The sequence below is a fragment of the Pseudonaja textilis genome, chromosome Z (genome assembly GCF_049901715.1).
Source record: "Pseudonaja textilis isolate UNSWEBS1 chromosome Z, rPseTex1.2, whole genome shotgun sequence".
Classification (NCBI taxonomy): Eukaryota; Metazoa; Chordata; class Lepidosauria; order Squamata; family Elapidae; genus Pseudonaja; species Pseudonaja textilis.
The window spans coordinates 127,029,789-127,045,364 of record NC_142008.1 but is presented as its reverse complement, the minus strand read 5'-3'; the positions used below and the strand labels follow the sequence as shown (position 1 = coordinate 127,045,364).

The 15,576-nt window shown below is 45.2% G+C and overlaps 1 protein-coding gene across 1 annotated transcript; it reads right to left on the bottom strand.

Annotated features, from left to right (window-relative positions):
* Positions 1-1,830: 1,830 nt before the first annotated feature.
* On the bottom strand, positions 1,831-13,362 carry PPP1R3E (protein phosphatase 1 regulatory subunit 3E). The gene is made up of 2 exons (XM_026719494.2): positions 12,037-13,362; positions 1,831-3,549 (listed from the first exon to the last, which is right to left on the bottom strand). Exons 1-2 carry the CDS (start codon positions 12,487-12,489, stop codon positions 3,067-3,069), a joined length of 936 nt encoding a protein of 311 aa, XP_026575279.1. The 5' UTR covers positions 12,490-13,362; the 3' UTR covers positions 1,831-3,066.
* Between the last annotated feature and the right edge of the window lie 2,214 nt (positions 13,363-15,576).

The following is a 15,576-nucleotide window of genomic DNA, read 5'->3' as shown; positions in this document are numbered from 1 at the left end:
CTTCTTTCTCTCCCTCCCTTTTTCTCTCCTCCCTCCCTCCCTTCCCTTCCTCTTCCACCCTCCCTCTTTCCTCCTTTCTATCTTCTCCTCCTTATTCCCCTCCCTCCCTCCCTTCTTTCCTTCTCTCCCTCCCTCACTTTCCCCCTCCTTCCTTCTTTCCCTCCCTTCGTTTTTCTCCCTCCCTCCTTTCTTCCCTCCCTCCCCTTTCCCTCCCTTTTTCTCCCCTCCCTCTCTCCTCCCTTCCCTTTCTCTTCCTCCCTTTTTTCCTTCTTTCCTTCTCCCTATTCCTCTCCTTCCTTTTTTCTCTCCCTCTCTCCCTCCCTCCCTCCCTTCTCTTCTTCCTTCCCTTCCTTCCTTCATCTTCCACTTCCCTCTCCTTCCTTCATACCTTCTGCTCCCCGTTCCCTCTCCCTACCTTTTCTTTCTCTCCCTCCCCTTTTTCTCTCCTTCCTTCCCTCCCTCCTTCCTTCTCTCCCACCCTTCCTCTCTTCCTTCTCCCAGCTACACGCTCCTTTGCTTCCTCCTTTCTGGTCTTCCCCTCCACTGTCACCCATCTCACTTTGCCCTTCCAGGAAGCCTCACTTTGGACAACAGCTTAATAACAACAACCCTGCTCTGTTGAACAAGCCAACGCCTCCCTTTGGGTGTCTGTCTTGAAAAATCCCAGTTTTCATCCAGCCTCCACTTCAGGATTCCCTGGATCCGAAGAACTGCAGATCTTTAGGCCAAAAAGTGTGTTTCCTGGCTATAAAATGTGAATTAGGAACCTCTGGGTTTTCCTTCCATGTTTATTGATTTAAGAGAAGATTCATCCCGCCCCCTTCCAGTTATTAAGAGGAATGAATGAATTTCTTTTGATATCTAGCAGAAACAGATGCATCCCCCTCTCCCCCTTAAATTCACCAGTCAATGAGACGCACAAATACATGAATAATTAAATGATTGAACTGGTTATCAGTTTCGTATAGCCTGATAATTACTCCGGACATTTTCTGTCATTGGGTCTCTGGTGGGCATGGAGATAGTTGGGTGGCAGGGCCCATAATAGTGCCCTAGAATTCCCAACAGTGCCCCCCTAGGAAAGGACCCCCATCTTACACCTAACTTTTTAAGTTATATAGAGCAAAGCAGGTCAGCTCAGAGATAAAATGCAATAGAATCTGGAACAGCATTTCTCAATTTCCGCAACTTTAAGATGTGTGGACTTCAACTCACAGAATTCCTCAGTCTGCTGCTGGCTGAGGAATTCTGGGAACTGAAGTCCACACATCTTAAAATTACTGAGTTTCAGAGACACTGATCTGGAGAAAGTGTTACAAAATCTGTAATTATTAAGGTTCTTCCCAGGCCCATTGGATCAAACTACTTATTCCAGAAATGGCACTTGGGATTTTCCCAGAATCCTCTAGCCCAGGTGTGGGAAATTATGACCCTTTCATGATCATGATTGGGCACAGGAATTCTGGGAGTTGAAGTCCACAATCATAACGGGAACATAGGTCCTCACTTCTGCTATTGCTGAGAATTCTGGAAACTCAATTGCTCAAAGTTCTTGTACCGCTATCCGCTATTGTGTGAGTGTCATTCAGACATTGTTGAGTTCTTTTAGTTTTGTGCTAGAAAACAATTTAGAAACCCATCAACCATAGAAGTAATTGAAATGTTAGGGTGTCCCGTGTCCCGCCCCATAAAGGCACTGATCTGCAGCTTATGCTAAAAGATGGCCTGCCATTTCTAAAATAACTTTTCTGGGGTTTTTGGTGGGTTTAAAAAAACATTAGATGGATCAGGGTCCATGACGCATAGATGAAAATAATAAGAAACACCTCATCAGGAATAACAAGGATGATTTTTTTTTTTCTCTTTAACCAGCCAGCATAGAAGTAAAATAGGATTGCAAAGAGAAGTGTTAATACATTCATTCATGCAGAAAAACGAAGAAACAGCACGTGCAAATGAGTCCCTTGGAACGGAGATCCAGAATGTTTTCCCCAAAGTAAGGAAAACAGGAAATCGAAGACAATCTCTGATCTTCATCCACGTACATGCAGATGTGTTTTTCCCCCAGTGTACAAGGTACAAGATGGGCATTTCAACAGAAGAGAACCATACAGAACAGAACAGAATAGCAGCGTTGGAAGGGGCCTTGGAGGTCTTCTAGTCCAACCCCATGCTCTAGCAGGAAACCCTACACCATTTCCAACAAATGGCTGTCCAATCTCTTCTTAAACAACCTCCAGTGACGGAGCACCCACAACTTCTGAAAGCAAGCTGTTCTACTGGTTTATTGTATTCACTATCAGGAAATTTCTGTCTAGTTCTAGGTTGCTTCTGTCCTTGATGAGTTTCCATCCGTTGCTTCTTCTCCTGCCTTCAGGGCTTTGGAGAATAGGTTGACTTCGTCTTCTCTGTGACAGACCCTCAAATATTGGAAGACTTCTATCATGTCACCCCAGTCCTTCTTTTCATTAAACTAGACATACCCAATTCCTGCAACATTCTTCATATGTTTTAGCTTCCAGTCCCCAATCATCTTTGTTGCTCTACTCTTATTCTCTTTTACTCCGATCCCTTTCTCTCCAAAACCTCCAAGGTACCAAGCTTAGTTTATAGGAGGGGAGAGTAGAACTTAGCTTTGATGACATTGTGGCTAATATGTTGAGGGTTTTTTTAAATCCTTTTCTCGTGGACATCTCTGCTCACATCTGCTTTGGAGGGCACCTCCATTCAGTGACTTCCCCACTCAACATGGACACTGGATTTCGATTGCAAGCAAGTCTAAACAAAGAATGGTCCTCCTTGCGGAGCGATGGCCCAATGTCAGGGGTTGTGTGAATGCTCTGTTGGGGATCGCAAAAGCTACAAGCAGTGGATTTTGTTTTAGTGATAAGCCTACTGGGGAACAGGAAGCAAATCCAATTGTCCGAGTCAATTCTGGTGTGTTTGTGGGTGGGTGTGCCCAAATGCCTGTGTACCTCTAGGTTTCAACCTTGATCTTCTACTTTTCCTATCAAACTTAAGGTTCAACAAGCCTTTCCGTCTTTTCTTCTGGGGACAGAGCTTTGCCTACAGAAAGTGTATCCAGCCAGTTTCACAGCAATCTTGAATGGGGCTGGGGAATTCATCTTCCTCGGCTACGCAAGGAGGAGGCCGCAGAGAGTAGTTACGTCCCTGGTTGTTGTCCCAGAATTCCTTTCCCCCCACCAGGTAGCAGAGGGCAAACTCGAGCACCGCCCCTGCGGAGAGTGGGACTAGCAGAGGCAGACGGAAGGCAAAGCGGTCAGCATGGTCCTGGTCCCGCCCTGCAGGGGCGGCGTAGGAGGCACGAGCTTCGTGCTCGGTAGCCCAAAAGTCCCAGGTGTATCGCACGGAGACCCTTTTCTCATAGGCCAGGTTGAGCACACGGATGGTGCCAGAAACACAGGATCCCTCGGCCCGGACGCCCTCCAAAAGCACGCACTGAGCCAGAAGACGGGACAGAAAATCAGGCATGCTCAGAGGATCTGGGAACATTGGCTCCAGCAGCCGAGTCTGCAGATTCCAAGATTCCTGAGGATGTAAACGATGGGAGAGCAAGGATTAATAATCTTATTTTAACAACCCCATAATCCCTTGCGGGGTGGAATCTGGCCAACTGAATGGAGCTAGCAGGGTTTTAATGGCCGGATGCCCTTCCTGTTGCCAAGGTGGAGTTTTGTTCAGCAGATATGTTCTCACGGTGCCCAGAGAGATAAATATCTGCCTCTACCTAGAATTGAACTCACAACACCTCCATGATTGTGAGGCGAGAGCTCCACTTCTATGCCACTGCACCATTCCGCAAGGATTATTAATAAATTGAGAAATTGTAGCTTTGTTGCAATATAAGAAGCGGGGGTGGGGGGAGTGCCGTGGAAAGTTTAAAAAAAAAACTCAAAATGGCAGCCATAAGCATGCAATCACAGCGCTGTCTTAAAGATTAGAACAGTGGCTCTTAAACAGGGCTAACTGTGGCACATTCTGAGGGATGATGGATAAATTTGTGTTGTGGCTCTGGGCTTGGATTCAGCTCCTGTGATTGATATGAGTTCAAGTGAAGAGGTTACGTCAGAACAATTTGAACCAGCCTGGCTTACTGATTGGACTGAAAACCAGGATGAGGAGATGGACGTGACAAAGGACGACAGACCTGATGTATTAGAATTGTCAGGACCTTTGATCTCCTCTGGTTCTTTATCTGATGAACAGCCGGGAATGGCTGACAGGGAAGTTTTGAGAGAGTCTTCTAGTGGAGATGAGAACTTGGAAAATTTGTGGTTAAATGTAAAAAATAGAAGACGGTTGAAAAGGCAAAATCAGCTGGAGCAAATGAGAAGAGCAAGTCAGTAAATTAGCACGTTGCCTTAATGAGTATAAAAGGACACAGCTGGGCTGGTGCATTTCCCCAGAAACAAATGACTATTTGAGTGAGGAGGTTACAGCAAAGACCTCTGAGGCTGAGGATTTATTGCCAGGACTGGTTTGCTGTTGCAATATCACCCAATGATCCAATGATACCATACCTGCCAGGTAACACGTGTAAAGCTATGATTGGTCAACATAGTGAGGCAGGTAACAAAACAACCAACAACACGTGTAAAGCTATGATTGGTCAACATAGGTATTACCTTATATGGTCAGTATGCCTTATATGGTCAGTTTCCTTATATGGTCAAATATGCAAATACATAGCCTTATATGGTCAAATGTACCCAAAAGGAATGTTTCCTCACACACCCTAAACCCCACCCTAAACTTGCACAATAAAAGAGAGGGGAAAGTTTGCTCTGGGCTTCCTCCCCCAAGAACATGCCTTTGTGTCCTTGTCTTCATTGCCTCTGCGAGAGAAGCCCGTCTGGGCAGTCAGTCCAGGCGTGGGCTACCAGCTGACTCCTCATCCCTGCAGTGGGACCAGCAACTCATCAACTGGTGGCTACCAGCTGACTCCTCATCCCGGCACTGGGACCAGCAACTCATCAACTGGTGGCTACCAGCTGACTCCTCATCCCGGCACTGGGACCAGCAACTCATCAACTGGTGACCCCGACGTGACTCCACTTCACAACGTGCTCCTTTTCTAGGGAGACGTCGCCCTGACTCCCGTACTACCCACTGGGCAACAGCAAAGCGCATTCGTAAGTATGGGCTCCCCACTTTCCAAAGTTCTGTCCAAGCATGTGGATGAACTTCATTTTTTTAGTCAGGAAGGCCAATGCTCTGCAAAGAACTAATGGCATGACAGTCTTTCCTCTTTCAAGGAAAGCTATAATCTCTTTTCTCCTCTATCTTCAAAAACATTGCCCAGCTTATTCCGAGGATGGCACTCTTAAACGCTCCACATGGGAGAAAATTGGGAAATGGATCCATCAACCTCCTCGGGCAGCGCCACATATTCTCTGTACCTGGAGAGCGCTCATGGCTGCGATTGATATTTTTTATCCTTCTCCTGATTCAACTTTGAATCAACAAGATTCCCTCCCTCCTTCTTCAAATCCCCCACTGCTCTTTCGGCAGCTCCTTTGCCTAATTCCCCCTGCTCTTTCAGCAGCTCCTTTGTCTAATTCCCCCTGCCCTTCCAGCAGAAACTTCACCCATCTCCTCTTTGTCTCCAAACGCCCCCCCGCTCCCCCCTCCCTCTTCCCTTTCAACAAAAGCCTTACATTCCTCGCATTCCTCTCCCCCTTCCCCCTCCCCTCCCTACAGCATTTCAGCCTCAAAATCTTCCTTTACAAAACCTGACTCCTTCCCTCTAATACCCCTCCCCCCTTGCTTCGTAACACCTTTCAGGAAGCTTTAGCTAATGGGAAGATTAATGCAGAAGATCTTTCTTGCTTCCCCATGATCCTTCAAGCCCCAGTGGCAGGAGGCAATCCAGTTGCTCAGTATGCCCCCATGGAATGGAATCTTATGAAAGATCTTAAATCTGCCACCACCAACTATGGTCTAAAGTCACCCTATGTGCGTGCCATGCTGGAGAATATCTCTAACAACCATAATATTCTCTTTTCTGAATGGCAAACGATGGCTTCAATGCTCCTGACATCTCCCCAACTTGCCCGCTCCACACAAACAGCTTTTTCTCTTCAGCTTTCAACTTCTATCATCCCAAACTCCTCTTTGATCATGGAAGGGGTGGTCGCTGCCCCCTTTCTTTATGACTCATCCACTCTTAATTGCCTCTCTCTTACAGCAGTAGGTGATAGACCTTTCTCATTGCCTGCTAACACTACAGTAGCCACTCTTGTTATTGCAACCCTCTCCCCTCTATTCCATGCCCTCAAGGGCTTGATCGCATCATCCCCAACTGTCTGCTATCTTTGGCTATCTTGCCCACAGCTATTCTCTTCCAAACAGCCCCCAAAACAAAGAAGCTGTGCATCATCGAATGGCTTCACCTCCCTCACACTCCTAGCCATCACAGTTTTAACTGATGGCTCTAAAACTCATGGTGCTTGTGTCTGGTATGAACTGGCACAAGCAACTGACAATTAAGATGCCTCAACCTTCCCCTCTATTAGCAGGGGAAAGTCATAGTTATTTTCATCAAAACAAAAAGGCTCTGGTTAAACAATTTGGCATTTCTCTGCAGTTTGCAAGCAAAAATGCTTCCTCAAGGGATTAATCCCAGGGGCATAGAGGCTTGTGAGACATGGCAAATGGATGTCACTCAATTCTCACCTTTTGCCCCTTGGAAATACCTTCATGTGTCTATTGACACCTATTCAGGTTTCATCATAGCCACCCCTCAAAGGGGAGAAACGTCAAAGCACGTTATCAATCATTGTATTCGGACCTTCGTAGTACTGGGACTGCCAAAAAATCTAAAAACAGATAATGCACCAGCCTATATCAGCTCTCAATTCTCTGAGTTCTGCTATCACTGGTCCATTATCCACAAGTTTGGGATTGCCTACAATAGCCAGGGGCAAGCTATTGTTGAAAGGGCTCATCAAACCTTAAAATTGGCATTGCAACCATACATGGGGTCAAATGGCCTTAAAGGCCCCCCTAGCCTCCCAGTATTACAAAATGTGTTAAATGTTTGTCTGTATACGCTTAACTTCCTCAATCTCACTGGCACCCCCCCCCCCCTGTCTGCTGCATCTCGACACTTTACTAAACCACCTGTTCCCACTTCGAGACCACCTGTCTATTATAGACAGTTACCTGATCCTGCGTGGAAAGGACCTGCTGAATTGATCACCTGGGGTCAAGGCTACGCAGCAGTCCAGCTTCCTGACAGAACTCTTTGGGTTCCTGCAAGGTGTGTCCGCCCATATCACCGCCCACAACCAGCGGAGCCATCATCCGAAAAAGATGACAGCACTCCTCTTCTTCCTGCTTGGCTGTTCGTTTCGCTGGACTGATGGGACATCCACCAGCCTTAACACCCACAAACCACACAACATCACATGGGTCATCAAGGACGCTTATGGACAAATACTCAACTCTACAACTAATCACACCATGATTTCTTCCTATTTCCCCAAATTACATTTTGACTTTGCTGAAATGATTATGTATTATTGACAAAAAAATCATTTTGTATTCAGGTACAATTGTTTCCCAAAATTGATGTATATAATTCAGAAGATTTTGTTTCTTTACTAGAACCTAGACAATATAACCTTAGGGCAAAAAGAGAAGTAGTAACTGCTTTGATGCTAACTGTACTGCTGGGATTGGGGGCTTCTGGGACAGCCACAGGTATAGCTGGCCTTGTTACTTCTGATCAGCATCTTCGCCAGTTAAGTGCCACCATAGATGAAGATCTTAGAAGGGTCGAAAAATCCATTCTTGCCTTGCAAACTTCTCTTACCTCTTTATCTGAGGTGGTCTTACAAAACCGCAGAGGCCTAGACCTCTTGTTTTTGAAACAAGGGGGACTATGTGCTGCTCTTAAAGAAGAGTGTTGTTTCTATGCTGATAGCTCTCAGGAGTTGTCCTAGATTCCATGAAAGAACTAGACACCAGATTAAAATTAAGAGAAAGGGAACGAGCTTCACAACATACTTGGTATCAAGGACTATTTAACCTTTCCCCATGGTTAACAACATTATTATCTGCTATAGCTGGTCCACTTATCCTTCTCTTGTTGGCATGTACCATTGGACCATGTGTGATAGGTAAATTCTTAGAAATCCTTAAAAGAAAATTTGGCCAAATTGATTCAGATTTATACTCAAAACAAAAACAAATTAATGCGCTAATAGAGAAAAAGGCCCTCTTGCAATTCTCCTCAGATTCCGATGACTCTGATAACGAGTTCACCAAAGATGCTGCCAAAGGGGAACCACGAATTCTCATGAACCTATGACAGGATGAGTCGGGAGGACCTAGACTGGACATAACAGTGAGGATAGTGAGTAAATAGCCCTAAAAACAAAATAAAAACAGGGAGATGTTGCAATATCACCCAATGATCCAATGATACCATACCTGCCAGGTAACACGTGCAAAGCTATGATTGGTCAACATAGTAGAGGCAGGTAACAAAACAACCAACAACACGTGTAAAGCTATGATTGGTCAACATAGGTATTACCTTATATGGTCAGTATGCCTTATATGGTCAGTTTCCTTATATGGTCAAATATGCAAATACATAGCCTTATATGGTCAAATGTACCCAAAAGGAATGTTTCCTCACACCCTAAACCCTAAACTTGCACAATAAAGAGAGGGAAAAGTTTGCTCTGGGCTTCCTCCCCAAGAACATGCCTTTGTGTCCTTGTCTTCATTGCCTCTGCAGAGAAGCCCGTCTGGGCAGTCAGTTCAGGCGTGGGCTACAGCTGACTCCTCATCCCTGCAGTGGGACCAGCAACTCATCAACTGGTGGCTACCAGCTGACTCCTCATCCCGGCACTGGGACCAGCAACTCATCAACTGGTAGCTACCAGCTGACTCCTCATCCCGGCACTGGGACCAGCAACTCATCACGCGGGGTCACCAGTTGATGAGTTGCTGGTCCCAGTGCCGATGAGGAGTCAGCTGGTAGCCACCAGTTGATGAGTTGCTGGTCCCAGTGCCGGGATGAGGAGTCAGCTGGTAGCCACCAGTTGATGAGTTGCTGGTCCCACTGCAGGGATGAGGAGTCAGCTGGTAGCCCACGCCTGACTGACTGCCCAGACGGGCTCGCCGCAGAGGCAATGAAGACAAGGACACAAAGGCATGTTCTTGGGGGAGGAAGCCCAGAGCAAACTTTTCCCCTCTCTTTTATTGTGCAAGTTTAGGTGGGGGGTTTAGGGTGTGAGGAAACATTCCTTTGGGTACATTTGACCATATAAGGCTATGTATTTGCATATTTGACCATATATGAAACTGACCATATAAGGCATACTGACCATATAAGGTAATACCTATGTTGACCAATCATAGCTTTTACACGTGTTGTTGGTTGTTTTGTTACCTGCCTCACTATGTTGACCAATCATAGCTTTACACGTGTTACCTGGCAGGTATGGTATCATTGGATCATTGGGTGATATTGCAACAGTTTGCCGGACAGAGTAAGATTTATGCTGTTATCTAATAAGACTTCTTTCCGTTTGATTTAATTGTGAAACGGCTGCTTTCTGTTTTGTTCGTTTGAATTTCGAAGGGGAGTCATAACAAATTTGTAATTGCTCATTTGTGACTCGGGGATCCAGTTTAGGGCCGTGGTTGCTGAGGTGCTTGTAAAAGAAGATTCTAGGTGTAATAAAAAATTTTGGATATCAGGTTTGGGGTAATTGGGTCAAACATCTTAAGAACCACTGGATTAGATGGAAATCGGGTTAATTGGAAGAAAAACAATGCAGAAAGATAAGGAAAACGTGTAGGATTATAGATGCACCAAACTGAAATGATGAAAACGAGTACTATATGAGAGATTGAAGGGAAAGGAAGGAAGCACAAAGCAAAAGGGACCAAAAGAGAGCAAATTATCAAAATCCTAGATTTTGATAATTTGTCTAGAAAGGGAATAAGAGAAACAGGGAGAACCAAAAGGAATCGCAAGGAAAGAAGAAGAAGAAACAAGGAAATGTAATGGAATTTAAAAAAATATATGAGATGATGGGGACCATAAGAGAATATAGATATAAGTGGGAAAGCTGGAATAAGGGGAATCAGACAATCCTTGAGCAGAATGGGGATGAAACTGAGCTGACAACCAAGCCTTTCAGCTGGTGCGCTTGTAGAGAAAAGGATGAAGAGATGGTGCAAACCAAAAAAAGGAGACCAGAAAGGGAGGCAGGTCAAGGGAGAGAAAAGGGGAGGGAAAGGTGGAAAACCAAGGAAGATGGGGGAGCTATGAGATAGAAAATAGGCAGAGAGAGAGAAAAGGGAAAATGGGAATGAGAGACAGAGAGAGAGAGAGAGAGACAGAATATGATTGCAAGAATTTTCCCCTAAAGCTCTAATTAGTTGAAATGAAGAAATTAATTACATATTTCAATTGGGGGCAGATTTTCAGGACCAAGAAGCTGAGAAAATGACATTTTTAAGCTCGTATGATAGAATACCCATCCACACAGACCAGTCGATAACACTTCTTACTTTCCTTCTTTGGACTTTGAAGATACAGGAACATCTCCAGGGTGTTAGGAACCTTAAGGGATTGCTCCCTACCCACCGGCACAGCTCAATAATCTCTAAAAGCCCAAAGCATTGTTAAAAAGAAATCAGCAGAAAAAAATATTGAATTGTTAAACCCAGACTTTTGGCAGCTGAAACTATGGAACTAACCACAGTTTCCGATAATGGCTTTTCCTTGTAGCCTGAATTGTTCTTTGCGTATCCTATTCCTAGAAATGCTTTTCTGCGGCTTTTCTTCTCCATTCAGATCTTTTGCAACGGTTCAAGGCCAGGTTTTCAATGCTGTAATGCACTCGCATGGTTATTATTTTTAATTAGAAGTAATGGAAGCCACTGTCCTTGGATAAAGCACCTGACATAGCCATAACTTCTGGATTATGCATTATTCAGCAGGTTTAAATTTGATAGCCCTGTGGTCATAACTTTGTTGTTTTCCCTCTAATGGACTAAGGTAGACTCTTCCAGCATGGCCACCGTACAGGGTTCTGCAAAATACGGGATGAGCAAAGCGATACAGAAAACTGGCCATCTCACGGATGGCTAGATTTTTGTAGACACTTTCTTGTCTACATTAAGGAAAGTTGTCATTAGCACAAGGAAACTTAAATCTGTAAGATTTTACATGGGTATCTGGAAGGCATGGTCAAAAGGATGGAGAATGAAGGTCAGGTTGGTGTGGTCAAAGCTAACCTGCTTTTTATGTGCGATGAAGATAAAAAACATTCCACGGAGCTTTAACCTGTAACTTCCAACTTGACTTTTTTGACCCGTGGGCACCCCTGTAAGATTATTTTATCTAGACAGAAATTTAAAATGGCTCAAATTCTAGATCTGGAGAGACAGGGCACATATTAATTCACCTTTTAAAACCCTTGTTGTCTATCCAACAATGGTTGGAAACTAACCAAAGAGAGAAGCAACCTGAAATGAAGGAGAAACTTCTTAACAATGAGGACTATTAACTAGTGGAACAGCTTGCCACCAGAAGTCATGGGTACTTCACCACTGGGGATTTTTAAGAAGAGACTGGATAGTCACTTGTCTGAAATGGTATAGGTTTACTTGTTTGAGCAGGGGGCTGGACTAGAAGAGTCCCTTCCAGCTTCTATTCTATTCTATTCTATTCTATTCTATTCTATTCTATTCTCTCAATAAAATAGTCTATTCTAAAAATGGTATCTTGGTTAAAACTGGCTTACAACAGCACCCCCATGTGGCCACTGGAGGTAGCACTATTTCTGTTGCAAGGAAGACATTTTTGATCTTCCGAGATCTGGTTAGAAAATGGTCCTGTTTTTTTTTCTCAAGGACATGAACACCCTGTTCTTTTCCTTTGCTGGGGAAAAGAAAACTTTGAATCGAGTGCATGGTTCTAACTTTTTTTTTAGGCTCACCCAAACCCACCACGAGGTGCTTCCGGGCAGGATCGACTTTTGTTACCTTTACCGGCGGGCAGAATGGCAGACACGGCGCAAAGTGGCTGAGAGAGTCACGCCTCAGCTGGTTGTGGACCCTCTCTGGCACCTGTGGAAGGTCGTTGGGCCAGAATTGCCGAACGCTGATCAGCTCCAGGCCCAAGGAGTCGGCGAAGCGCACCCGCTTGCGAGTCCTCGGGCTATGGCTGCGTGATGCTCCTCGTATCCTACCCTGAGCCGGGGCAGAGCGAGTTCGACGCCTTCCCCTACTTTTGGGTCCCCTGAAGAGATGGCGACGTCTCTGGGTCCTGCCGCGCGGCCTGCCCTCGGACTCGGATTCGGATCCTTCGGTTCCCGAATCCTCTGTGATGCTTGGACGGGCCGTGCGATAATAGGCCCTCTCATACAAGCCGGCGATGTAGCTTAAGTTGCGGGGAATGTTGCTGGGGGTCAACGGGGAAGGCGGAGCGTGGGCCATAGGAGCGAAGTTTCCGACCCCTCTTCCTCACGGCCAATGGTGGGATTCAAATAATTTAACAACTGGTTCTCTGCCCTAATGAGTTCTTCCAACTACCAGTTCGCCAAACTGCTCAGAAAGTTAACAACTGGTTCTCTCGAAGTGGTGTGAACTGGCTGAATCGTACCGCTGCTTATAGCCCCCACCGCTTGCCCCCTCCAATTTTTAGTTGTGGTTACCTTCAGGGATCACAGTCCTTGATGAACCCTTCCACGAGACTCGTCCTTCTCTCACAGTGCTTGAGGGGGTCCCATCTTATTTCTTCTTGGGTGGGTGGGGGAGACTTGACTCTTCATCATTCTCTTGCCCGCTTCCCAATCTTTGGAGCACCAAGATCTCCTCGTATCCCCTGACCTCTTCCGGATCGCAGATTCCTGCGTCTTCTTGCCGCTCTGCAATCGTGCTGCTTCTTCACAGGAATTTACGCGAAGTGGGTGGGTAGGAATAAACGCTCCATTCTCTGCCATCGGGGATCTCCGTTTCCTCCATTGAATCTTCTGCCTGGTTCTTTCCTAGGAGGAGAAAAAAGGGAATTGTCTGCCCACGATTTGTTACTCGTAACGTTAGGACCTCTCCTTCAGTGAGAATGTTGTATATCTGCCTCATCTCTGCTTTCGGTCCTATCGCACCAATTGTCTAAGCTGTCCTCTGTCCTTTTTGATTATCTACGTCTCCTCAGCTTGCTGAAATCTTAGGCAGATCCTGAGTTTCCAAACACCGCTTCCCTTAGGCTATTGATCCAATGGGGCGGGGGGGCCTCTTTCAAGGGCTCCATCATTCCTTTCCGCCTTCCAGCTGTCACCCACTCCATCCGACTGCCTCTCTCTCTCTCTCTCTCTGTCTCTCTGTCTCAATCCTTTTATATCTCTACCAAAGCCTGCCTTATCATGCAACGACGTCTTTTCCTTGAGAGCTTGCAAGCTTATGAGGTTTTTTTGGGTTCAGTCCAGCCAAAAGGTGCCTTCAAAATTACTTTCACCGCTGACTTAGAAAGCCGGACATCTACTTTCTGACCAGATTGATGCTCGAGCAAGGAATCCTCGCGAAAAATCCCAGAATCGCACCCAAAAGAGTTTTGGAAGAGCAGAGAAAGAAATGCCTTTATGACGAGACTCCAAAAGGTTTTATTACTTCTGGAAAAGAGAAGTCCAAGTGCCAGGGACAAAATGTCTCTTTAAAAAGAGATCCCTGCCCAGAAATGCTTCCACACGGAGATGAATAATTCAGAAGACCAAATGGAGTTAATGCACTGTCAGAGATATCGAAAGGAGAAAAACCTCACACTCACCGAGGAAGGGAGTGGACCGAGAATGGGGGTCATTGACATGAATCAGTTTGGAAAGAGGAGGTCAGAAATGGAATGCTGGAATGGGTGGCCTCCGCGTTGGCCTCCGCGGTAAAGCAGACACACTTCCTGGTCTCCCCAAGACATCTTGTAACCTTGGATGTCAAGAAGAGGCGTTAGGTTGGTTTGGTGGGATTTTCAACTAGGAAATTTCTGTAGACATCTGAATCATCAGAGGTTTACTTGTCCAGTCATGAATAATGAAACTCCAACTTGGATCTGCTGAAATTCCCTTGAGCTCTTTGTCATGCAGCATAAAAAGGGTTGAGCTATGCAATTTTTTTAAAAAAGGGTGGGGGGGTCTCTTCTCTTCTGATGCAAATTGACCAACTACTTCCAGTGCACCAAGTCCCCTCGATGAAACCAGGAGAAGAAACTTTAGAGCAACTTCAGAAAGATAATTGTATCCAGCTACTTTGTTCTGTCTGTTAAATTCTGGAGAGATGTACAGAGTTCCTTGGCTGTTCTACAATCTATGGTAGTAGCAGCTTTAAGACGGGTGGACTTTAACTCCCAGAATTCCCCATGCTGGCTGGTGTTAGAAGAAAAAATTGGTCCAGTCCCAAGCTGGGAGAAAGACGCTGGAAATAAAATGGAGTCTGGCTTTACAGATTCCAGGAAAGAAGGTCTCTGTTTATTTGGATGCCAGAAACTTCAGCATGTTTCTGAGGTGGCTGATCAAATGGAGTTGGGGTAGGTTGGCTTTGGTACATTCTTTGAGGCTTTGTGATTGAGATGCCTGTTCCTACGCAGGAATGTGTCCTTTAATATTTTAATGGCTATTGCCAGATTCCTATGAGGTCATGTAAGGGTCATGGCTGGCTCTACAGACAAAAGGGGAAATGCAAATCCTAGGTGTTTGGGCTAATCTCGTCAGCTTTGGCTTGCCTAGTTGTGTTGCTTATTTGGAATCTATTTGCTTATGAATAGATTGGCCCAATCTTTCTGAATGGATACAAAAATCTCCACCCTTAAAGACTACTCTCTTCAAGTTTCTGCTTGAGGCTGTTTTCCTGTGGATGGAAATCTGGAGCTGCTTTCTGCCTTTAAGAACACTTATCTCCATTTCTCTTTTGGAAATAAAATATTCTGTCTCTTTTAATATTACCCAAAATATTTCATTCTCTAGGAAAGGGGGGGCTTCCCACATTGGGGAACCAGCTTCAAGATGGGTGGACTTCAATTCCCAGAATTCCCCATGTGGGCTGAGGAACCAAGGTCCTGTATGTGCATGTGTTCCCAATCTTAAAAGATGCGACATTTGACATCTTAAGCAAGTCCTTATGTACCCATAATTCAGCCAAGCCTGAGTTTTTCCATTTGAATAGTCCTTGATTTACAACTATCTGTTTAGTGACTTTTTGAAGATCAGGAAAGCCCTTTTTGGCAAAAAATAGCTTATTGAGGAACTCAACACTGGAAATATTATTCTGGAAGTCCTGGAGTACACACTGAAATATTAAAAAATACAGGTAGTCCTCAACTTACGACTACAACAGAGCCCGAAATTTCCATTTGCTAAGCAAGCTAGTTGCTAAGTGAGCTTTGTCCCATTTTATGACCTTTCTTGGCACGTTACTTAACATCACTGCAGATGTTAAGTTAGTAACACCTTTGTTAAGTGAACCTGGCTTCCCCAGGGTTTTTGCTTGTCAGAAGGTCGCAAGTGAGGGGATCAACATGACCCACGGATGTTGCAACCG

Coding starts and splice junctions, on each gene's coding strand:
- PPP1R3E (XM_026719494.2), bottom strand. CDS start 12,489: ATGGCCCACGCTCCGCCTTCCCCGTTGACCCCCAGCAACATTCCCCGC. Junction 3,550..12,036: donor CATTCTGCCCGCCGGTAAAG/GTAACAAAAGTC, acceptor TTACATCCTCAG/GAATCTTGGAATCTGCAGAC.